This window comes from Podarcis muralis, chromosome 13, assembly GCF_964188315.1.
Source record: "Podarcis muralis chromosome 13, rPodMur119.hap1.1, whole genome shotgun sequence".
Lineage (NCBI taxonomy): Eukaryota > Metazoa > Chordata > Lepidosauria > Squamata > Lacertidae > Podarcis > Podarcis muralis.
Window position 1 is genome coordinate 17,817,697 of NC_135667.1, and position 10,297 is coordinate 17,827,993.

General features: G+C 49.5%; 1 protein-coding gene across 2 annotated transcripts; it reads left to right on the forward strand.

The window, feature by feature from the left end:
* The first annotated feature begins 3,463 nt into the window (after window positions 1–3,463).
* On the forward strand, window positions 3,464–9,334 carry TMEM238 (transmembrane protein 238). 2 transcript variants are annotated; one of them, XM_028703195.2, is made up of 3 exons: window positions 3,464–3,554; window positions 3,991–4,461; window positions 9,104–9,334. In XM_028703195.2, exon 2 carries the CDS (start codon window positions 4,097–4,099, stop codon window positions 4,454–4,456), a length of 360 nt encoding a protein of 119 aa, XP_028559028.1. In that variant the 5' UTR covers window positions 3,464–3,554; window positions 3,991–4,096; the 3' UTR covers window positions 4,457–4,461; window positions 9,104–9,334. The 2 variants fall into 2 exon arrangements, with proteins under 2 accessions (XP_028559028.1, XP_028559027.1); XM_028703194.2 differs by having other exon boundaries at window positions 3,508–3,640.
* Window positions 9,335–10,297: the final 963 nt, after the last annotated feature.

The window sequence follows — 10,297 nt, forward strand, 5'->3', positions numbered from 1 at the left end:
GTTTACAGTGCTCTACATACAATCTAGGCCACTGGGACGTAATTGAATAAATGTGCACAGGCTCAGGCAGTTAGCTGAATAATATTGCCTGGGTTGTGTCTCGTTTTGCTAAGTGATTGTGATGTTCTTATTTTTATGAATGCTGTGGGGAGAGCTGCCTTGGGCTTCATTGCAAAGGAAAACTGGGCTATAAATCATTCTTTCTAAATCCTTATGTAGGTGGGAAGTTCAGGCAGGCTTGCAGTAAAAGCAGAGTCACTGAGAAACAAGAGGGATGGTTTTAGCATGGTTGGGAAAACCCCAAGTTTTGCAGATGTACAAAAAGAATATATATATATATATTAAAAAGAATCAGAGGCAATACTGCCCCCAAAAGGACAGCCCAATGAGGGGACTTATCAAGCTCAGTAGCCTTGGAATGTTGAGTGTCACTTGAAAAAGAAAAATGAAAATGGAGTTGCAGAAGAGGAAATGTTTTAGATAACAGTATTCTGGAAGAGGATGTGGCCAGCTTGCTAGAACCCTGAACCGGAGCACTCCTGGTAAAAGGTGAAAATACACTCTAACATTTTGTTGTTGTTCCTACTTGCTCGGGATAAATAGTGCTCTCATAAACTACCTGGTGATAACATCCCCATTTTAAAGATAGGGTTACCGAGGCCAAAACCACTTCCTGTTGTGTCTCTGGCTGAGGCGGGGCTTGAATCCCACCACCCAAGTGACCAAACCCATTGTACAAGACACTCCAATACACTTCCCCCCACCCAAAAAAAGAACTAGGTTTTTGATTTGTTTTAAGGTTTGCCTGGGAGAGAAGCTTGCAAGCTTTTGAGTTACACAGATACTTTAATCAGGCAGAATGGAAAAACAGCTAATTCCAGCCAGAGGGAGAAGTAGAGTGGAGAACAAAGCTTGTTAAAAATGCAAATCGTTTTATTGCCTGGGGGTGGGGCTTGCCATGAAGCTTTTCCTACATCAAACAGTTGCAAAAATCAAAGCGTGTTCAGAAATGGCAGTGCAGTGCAAATTTATTATGTTCCGTGGAAAAGGGGGGGGGGGTCTTGGCCATTTGGAGATAGTCACAGGGTCCTTAGCCGTCTTATCCGATGTGTCAGAGATCTGATTCACATGTCACCAGCATGGTATCCAGGTTGCTTTCCCCATGCAGCTCTGGCGATGCAGGAATAAATGAAAGAATCCCAAGGGACAGGAAGATCATGTGAAGAATTCCCACACGAGTGCCAGGCCAGCACTTCGCATGTGACCTGTTGGTCTCGCATGACTCTGCTGTTCAAACAAAGTGTGTTTGATCCTCCCACCAGGAAGCAACTGTCCTGCTAAACAGGAAACATGAACCAAGCTTTTGTAGCATAGCCAAACACATAGTGCCACTTCCTTGAATTCCCAAGAAGCTGCAGAGAGGCGGCAAACCTGGGTTTCACCACATGGTCAGAGGCTGTATGTGGCCACCATTTAGAGGCAATGTACAGAAAGCATTTAAGGGGCTTCTGGCACAATGGCCTTACATCTGAGGGAATAATAAAACTGTAGAGTTGAGAGGGACCCCAAGGGTCATCTAGTCCAACCCCCTGCAATGCAGGATTCCTGTCTACGGCCATCCCTAGGTGGGCTCAAACCATCAACCTTCTGGCTAAGAGCCAGACACACTGACCCATTGCACCACCTGAGATCAGTCTGAGATCTCTCATGCTAGAAGAAGAAGAGGAGTTTGGATTTGATATCCCGCTTTATCACTACCCAAAGGAGTCTCAAAGCGGCTAACATTCTCCTTTCCCTTTCTCCCCCACAACAAACACTCTGTGAGGTGAGTGGGGCTGAGACACTTCAAAGAAGTGTGACTGGCCCAAGGTCACCCAGCAGCTGCATGTGGAGGAGCGGAGACGCGAACCCGGTTCACCAGATTACGAGTCTACTGCTCTTAACCACTATACCACACTGGCTCTCAGATGTTAACCAGATGGCAGAAATGGGTAATGTTGAAGCCGGCTACATTTCCCCAGCTCCTTATTTGCATGAGAGTTTAAAACATCACTCAATGCCTTTTAATAAAAGAAAAGTCTTCTGGAGCTGCAGGTGTATCATTTGGGGTGACCCAAACCTTATGGTGGTGTGCACACCCATAATGCCTTATCTGTTAATGTCACCTGCAGTCATCATCACGCATGGATCAGGCCAATGGCCAATCCAGTCCAGCATCTGGTTGCCACAGGATGCAAGCACAAGAGCCCGCTCCCCTCCTGTAGTTTCCAGCAACTGATATTCAGAAGCTTCAGAAGTAATGCTTTACTGCCTCTCAGCATGGAAGCAGAGCATTGCCACTGTGGCTTGTAGACATTGATAGCCTTATATGCGCCATGAATTTGTCCGGTATTTTTTTTTATAATTGTAGATTATTGTTGCTCTCATTTCAATGCTCTTTACTTCCCTGATTTCAAATACAATATAATGGTTACCTTAGTCTAAAGTATTGGTTGTGTTTAGAATAGATTTATGGAAGATTTAGAAAACTTATTGATTAGAATATTTGTGTGAGATTGTATGGGAAAAATACAGAATAACAGATACAATCTTGCTTAAAAGATACAGGATATAGGAAGTGCAGTGTAAGCGATGGAAGTCAATCAATGAAATTTTATTAATATTTTCATATTGAGATATTTGTAGAATAAATTTGGAAGAAATTCTTCCTTCTTCTTTTCTCTCTCTATTTCTTCTTCTTTTTTCTTTTCTACTTTTTTTCTCTTTTTTTAAAATATATGTGTGCTTATCTGAAATATATATGTATGTATGTATTTGCAATATTTTGCTTATATTTTGTAATAATTATGTTAAATTAATAAATAAAAAAATAAAGAGGAAAAAATGGTTACCTTAATCCTTCCAGAATTCTTTTTATTGTGCACTCATGATGATTTGTGCTCATGGTGCTATTGGGGCAGTTACATGTCATCCTGCCTTCAATACTATTGTTTGTGCCGGCAAAGTTACGGAAGGGACATACTGATTCCTTTCCAATCCTCGCATGTCCCATAACTTCCTGCTGAAACCACGTAACTTTTCACGACAGGTGTGTGTAGTCAAGAGAGGACACCTGCACCCACGACGGCAAGTGTGAAATGTCTACTTTAGGGAGGCGAAAGATGGCGGGCTGTTTCCTATATGTTACCTAAGCAAGTGCCATTGAGTTCAGTGGGCGTTAGGCCCTTGCCGGTGCGCTTAGGAATGCAGCCTTGACTGAGGTTATTCCTGCAGGGCTGCATCATTGACAAAAGGCGGCTTCAGAAACACAATGCATTCCTGCACATCCAGGGCTGTAAATAGCACCGCCACCCGCCACACCCCTTCCAACTTGTTCCTTGGGTCTGGTTGGCTGTCCGCACAAAAGGGAGCAGGAAGCTTCTCTTGCGCCTTTATGATTGGGGCCCATTGCTGTGCGTGCATGAGTTGATGACTAATTCTGTATACAGTACATGGTGAAAAGGGAACGGGGTTGAGAGGACAAGACGGGGACTCCTGGGTCCCCTCCAAGCCAAGTGAGAGACAGATTCTTGGGGAGGAGGTGGGGCAGTGAGAGAAAACGAGCAAGCATCGTGGACTCCCAAATTAGGCTGGGAGACAGGTTAGCTCAAGGTCGGCAGGGGGCTCGGAGAGCCTGGATTCCCGGATCGTGAGAGCACAGCCAAGCCGTCTACTACCTGTTTGCCGGTCCCTCCCCTTATGAAACTGGTCGGGCCGCTTTCCCGGGTCTCTCTCACCTGGGCCACTCCTCCTTCCTGCCCGGGCCGCCTTCCCCGCTGTCCTTCCTCGCCCTCTTCCTCCCTCCATTTCCCCGGACGGGGTTTTGCCTGGAAGGGCACCGTCCCGGCTCCCCTCCTCTTCCTGCCCTCCCGGGTTGCCTCGCTGAGACTTGGGAGCTTTTGCGCCGTCCAAAATCTCCCACCCACCACCCTACACTTTCCCTTTTTGCAGCGCCCTTCCTGATCCTGAAGCTCGCCCCGCTCCTCCCTCTTGGGAAGCAGCCCCGACGTGCCGCGCGGCCCCCCTGGACGACGGGCGCCGCCGATCCCCGGCCATCATGGGCTCCCCCTCGGGGCTGGGCCGCTGCCGGCTGGCCTTGGCCTTCGCGGTGCTCATGGACGCCGCGGGCACCGGGGCGCTGCTGACGGGCATCTTCGCGCGGCTGCGCCTTCGGGGCCGCGACTTCGGCGACCTGCTGATCTACTCGGGCGCCGTGCTGGTCTTCCTGAGCCTGCTGGGCTGGATCATGTGGTACACGGGCAACATCGAGATCGCCCCCGAAGAGCTGGCCAGGGACTACGGCGCCAAGGGCGGCACGCTGGCTCGCCTGGCCAGGAAGATCTCGAGGACGTGGTCCCGGCGCCAGGACACTCGGCTGGCCATGAGGACGGTGCAGAGCAGCCGGGAAGCCGCCTAGACGAGGTAATGCCCAGCCCTGCCCGTCCACCGCGTCTCCCGATGGACGGCTGCTGCCAGTCCGGGTCGGCAGTATTGGACTAGATAGACCGGTCCCGTGGTCCTGCTCGGGGTGTGTTGACGTTACTAGGCTCAGGGCGCAGTGGAGTTGTCGCCGTCGTTTTCAACGCCTTGCGTGGCTCTTTCCCGCCGTCCAACTGTTCACATCAGCGCTGCTTCATTAGTGTCAGATTCGCTTCTGTTTGTGTTCACACCAGGAGGCGTTGGCGGGGCGGGATGCTTTTGCACGATGCAAAGGGGTTGACAAATTGTCTAGAGAACCAGCTGGTGTGAAGGTGGCTTGAGAAGCGATCCATCAAAGAATACATGTGTAAACAGTTTGACAGCGGAACAGAGTGCCTTTGGAGGTAGTGGACTCTCCTTTCTTGGAGGTCTTAAGGCAGAGTTTGAATGGCCATCTGTCATGGATGCTTTAGTTGAAATCTCTGCACTGCCAGGGGTTGGACTAGATGATCCTCAGGCTCCCTTCCAACTCTACCATTCTATTATTTTCAGATTCTATTACAGTGGTACCTCGGGTTACATACGCTTCAGGTTACAGACGCTTCAGGTTACAGACTCTGCTAACCCAGAAATAGTACCTCGGGTTAAGAACTTTGCTTCAGGATGAGAACAGAAATCGCGTGGCGTCAGCGGGAGGCCCCATTAGCTAAAGTGATGCTTCAGGTTAAGAACAGTTTCAGGTTAAGAACGGACCTCTGGAACGGATTAAGTACTTAACCCGAGGTACCACTGTATTCTGTTTAAAAAACCAGCACTGGAAACCTAGTAAGTGTGAACCCAGCCTTGGTATAAATTACCTTCCTGTGTCCTGCTCTGATTTCCTTGGGCAAGTCTCTACAGCCACAAGAGCTGCAGACTTTCTAACCCGCTGCCTTTAATAGCTTGTTTGACATCAGGTGGGCGATTATGTTTCGCTTTCATGCCGTGAAAATCTTCCCCTGCTGAATTCTGCACACCAGCTCGCTAATCAAAGGCGTTAGGAGTTATGTGTTTTTGAAGTTTTTATTTTCCTGGCCATCTGGATGATTTGGTTGAGGCAATGTCTGTCCCAATCTGTCATAATCCTTTAATATTGTGGGATGTGCATGCTTTAACCTGGACCAGTTGCTCCCTTGGCATCCTTTTGATCTACAATTAGCACGAAAGAGGTGGAGTTAAACCAGGCTTTCCCCCAAGGCATTTGTGACTGTGTGAGAATCGAACAGCAGCTATTCTGGGACAGATTGGATTTGTAGGGTGAGCAGCCACACTTTCCCTCAATGGGCTGTTTCTGCCAACCCCAGCACCCCTCTGCTGCAGATCATTTAAAGCAAGGGTTCCCAAACCAACACAGATCACTGGAGGTCCACAAGCTTCATTCAGGTGGGCCATGGTGTGTCTCTGAATTTGAAGCTAGAAGATGGCACATCCATTAAATATATTGATTTTTAATCATATCTTTATTGCTCCTTTTACTTTTTATTTCATTACCACTTGGATTCTATAGAATTCAAATTGCAGTACAATAGAATACATTATGTAAGAAATAAAAGATGCAATAAAACTACGATTAAAAAATCATCCGGCCTCTAGTAACAGCAAGTTGCAAACGCTACAACAGGCAGAAACTCGTTTAGTGGTCTGCCGAGACTCTCAGCAAATTTCAAGTGGTCAATGGCAGGGAAAAGTTTGGGAACCACAGCCTTAATGGAAGGGGAGCCTTGTTGACCTGCAGCATCTTGTGAATGGGCTGTAGCTCAATGGCAGAGCAGATGCTTAGCATTATTACCTGTTCCCTTACGTTTCCCTGGAGATCTGAGAAAGAGCCCCAGTCACCCTTATTGACCAGCTGCAAGTGTGTGTGTGTGTGTTCTTTCACACTGAGCAGCAAACAAAAATTCAGCTAGCAAAACTTTGCTCATCATCACTATCTCTCTGCCAGAAGAAGTTGCACCTGATGGATTTCTGCCTGCTGTGCAGATTTTTTTGGATGTGACAACAGCTAAGATGACTTTTAAGAAGGACTGGACACATTCGTGGAAAACAGGTCTATTGGCCATGTTTGCTAAATGAATCATCCATGTTCAGAGGCAATATATACCAGAATCTGGAAGACACAGTGGGGGGAGGCCATATGCCTTGCTGGGATCTTCCCCAAGGCAGCCTTGGAAACAGGGCCCTTAGTTTAAACCAGGCACCCCCAAACTCTGCCCTCCAGATGTTTTGGGGCTACAACTCCCATCATCCCTAGCTAGCAGGACCAGGGGTCAGGGATGATGGGAATTGTACTCCCAAAACATCTGGAGGGCCGAGTTTGGGGGTGCCTGGTCTAGACTCTAGAATCTTAAGAACTTGATTCAGCCGGTAGTCAGCGCTTCAGCCCCCTTGCAGAGGGCTTTGCAGGTGCTGTCCATCGTCTATGCCTGAAAAACCCCTTTTGACCCTTCTGCTATGCCAATCTATCCCACACCTGACACCATAGACATGATACCAGGTGCAAGGCAGGAGGGGGTGACCTGGCCAAAATGGCCCAGGAGACCTAAATCAAGGATGGTCCAGGTGGAGCCTTGATCTAATCCGGCAGAGGCCAGCTTCTGTCCTTCTGCATCCTTTGCAGACCACAGCCCTGCCCTCTCTTCTGCCTTTTAACTTCCCTTTCCACTTTTGTTCCTCTTTCAGTATCATCATTAAACTTTTAACACAACATGGCCTGAAACCAGAGACAGCAGGTGTTGTTGGGTGTTGTTTTTTTTAATCTGGATGAAACAAGAGACAATTCTGACATTCACACACGCACACACACGCACACGCACCCCCCCCCCCCATCCTGGCATCTCTGGCAGACTGCGAGGGTGACCACCTTCTATGCTGAACACGGCATCATTCCTGCTATATATGTGACAAGCTCAGTTTTGTTTTCCGTCTGCTTGAGAGGTGGATGGGGTGGGGGGCACATAAAAGTCTGCTCACTGGGTTGCATTCAGCTTGTCTTCAAGTTCTTCACAGCCCTGTTTCTTGAGCTTTCTAAACCTGCATCTCCCCACCCTCCGCTTTCCAAAACCTGCTAATGTGGCTCAGTCAGTAGAGCAGGAGACTCTTAATCTCAGGCTTGTGGGTTCGAGCCCCACGTTAGGCAAGAGATTCCTGTGTTGCAGGGGTTTGGACTACCATTCTATGATTCTACTTCTATTTATTTAGTTTATTGCTATCACACCCTTCTTTCAAGGGGCTCCCAGCAGCGTACACAGCCTCCTCCTGCCCCCTCTGCCCAGCAAGCCATTGCTCACTTTTTTCTTTGCCTACCAAGCGCCTGAACCCCTGCTGCCATTAAGATGGCCATATGTCCTGCTTTGCAGAAGCCTCTGCTTCAAACGGAAGCGCTCATAGCGCAGTGGTAGAGCATCTGTCTTGTGCACAGAAGGTTCCAGGTTCAGTCTCTGGCGTATCTGCAAGTACGGCTGCGATTGTCTCCTCTCCAAAACTCTAGAAAGCCATTGGTGAGGATAGGCCAGTGGGCGGCATCCACACCAGCACTGTTATACCACTTTGACAGTCACGGCTTCCCCCAGAGGATCCTGGGAACTGTAGTTTGTTAAGGTGGCCGAGAGCTATTAAGAGACCCCTGTCCCTCTCACAAAGCGACAATTCCCAGAGTGCGCTTGGAAGAAGAGGGTTTGACTGTTAAACCACTCTGGAAATTGTATCTCTGCAAGGGGAACCCCAACGACTGTCAGCCCCTCTTTAACAAACTACACTTCCCAGGATTCTTTAGGGGAAGATTGGCTTGGGGATCAGCAGCACTACTGCCACATAAACATCCTCGCTGAGCATGGGAGGCATGAAGCCTTGCCACCATATTGTCCACCAGCAAGCCACACATCCTCTCTAGGGGTTCAGACCGGAGGCAGTCTTACCCTAGGGGTGCTGGGGGTTGGGCTTTGTCTGCACATTTCCTACCACTAAGCTGGGGGCTTTGCTTCCTGTGGCAGCCTCCCAATGTCCGGCCGTCTAGGCTTGCCACCTGTTTTCCATTTTTTAGCAAGGCTTAAAAAAATCGTACTAAATTGTGAGCCTGCAGAGGTGCTAAAGGCCTCAGATGCCTTCCTGCCTGTCCCACCAACATCTGGAGCACATTGGGCAGCAATTTCAGGGAGCAGCCGCCTTGGCTCTGAAACCCTCTGATGCCCTTCTTTTGGCAGGAAACAGCATTTTTATTTAGACAGGCATTTGGCCCACCAGCTGACTTGCAAATACGTTGAAAAACCGTTGTTCCTGGTTGTTTTTAGTTCTGTTTTACTGGCCTTGTGGTGTTTCCTTTTAACTTTTGTGTTCTGTTGTGTTCTATTGCATCTTACTATGTTTGCATTTTGTCATTGGCTGCCTTGAGCACCATTTGGTGCAAAGACAGGATACGAATTTAACAGCTACAAAACCTCGTGCGAGTGCCAAGCGCTTTTCATCTTTACCCGGGGCAGGGGATTCCAGCATGCCACCACCTGAATTTCATTTCCACCCTCTTAAGTGCCTCTCCCCTTCCCATTTGACTTGGGAGCTGTTGCCACTATTTCCATTCCTGCTCCAATCCCCAGTTCTTCTTTTCTTGCAGGTGTCCTGCTTGGCATTAACTGGAGGATCTTCTGGCCCACTTGCGGGATGAATGAATGGACTCGCCAGGTTGGATGATGTTCTCCTGGGACTGGACCTGACCTTTGACCATATCCCAGGAAAGGGATATTAGACTCATCTCTTCGCCAGCTGCGCCCACCTTCATCCAGTAGTTTCTGTGTGGGTTTTGCTGTACATACATTTCAACAATGCATTCCTCCCCCCAACCCCATCCCTAAGGTCTCCGTTCTTTTCTTTTTGCTGCAATGTGGGGGGGGGGCCTTCTGAACCAGGGCCCATAACAAAGGCACAACAGACAGAAACTCTGGCTTTCTACTCAATGGCAGGGCCATGGGCAAGAAAGTGGCCTCCTTTCTTCTTGTCTCAGAGCTTTTGAAGGCGCAAAGGCAGAAAAATGGGATCGAAAAGTATAGCTGGGATGGAAGGGAGGATTGTCAAAGGTGGCCAGGAACTGGGACTCCTGATTTCTCTCCCAGGGGACCAAGGATTCTAGGGGGGTTGGATCTAGATACCACAGCAATAAGCAGAGGCTGGGGAAACTAAACTCTTTTAATGATAATAAATATATATGTGCTATATGGGGTGGTTATGCTGGTGGAGGCGCTGGGGGTGGTTCCCCAGGTGGCGGAGGTGGTGGCGGAGGTGGAGGTGCTGGGGGTGGTTCCCCAGATGGTGCCGGGGCTGGTTCCCCAGGTGGCGGAGGTGGAGGTGGTGGAGGCGCCGGGGGTGGTTCCCCAGATGCTGCTGGGGCTGGTGGCGGAGGTGGTGGAGGGGCCGGGGGTGGAGGTTCCCCGGCTGGCGCTGGCGGAGGTGCTGGAGGCGGTGCTGGCGGGGGTTCTGGGGGCGCCGCCGGGGGCAGCGCCAGGGTTTCCGCTGGCTGCAATGGCCCTGGGCTCGGTTCCGGGGTGATTTCTGCACTCCACGGCGGCTCCTCCATACTTCCCATCCTCGCTTCTGTGCTCCAGCGCGGCTGTTCCACATAATTTCCTTGCATCCAGGGGTTCCTGTGGTCTAGGGCGTCATCCACTTCGCTTTCTTCGTCCAGGAGCTTGACCAGATAATCGGCCATTTCTCCCTCGCTCCGCGGCCTCTCCAGCTCTCTTTCCTTTACTTGGAACTCCTTAAACTTCCTGTGTGGGAGAGGAGCACATCAGAACGTGGGGAGGAAGGAAGG

Coding starts and splice junctions, on each gene's coding strand:
- TMEM238 (XM_028703195.2), top strand. CDS start 4,097: ATGGGCTCCCCCTCGGGGCTGGGCCGCTGCCGGCTGGCCTTGGCCTTC.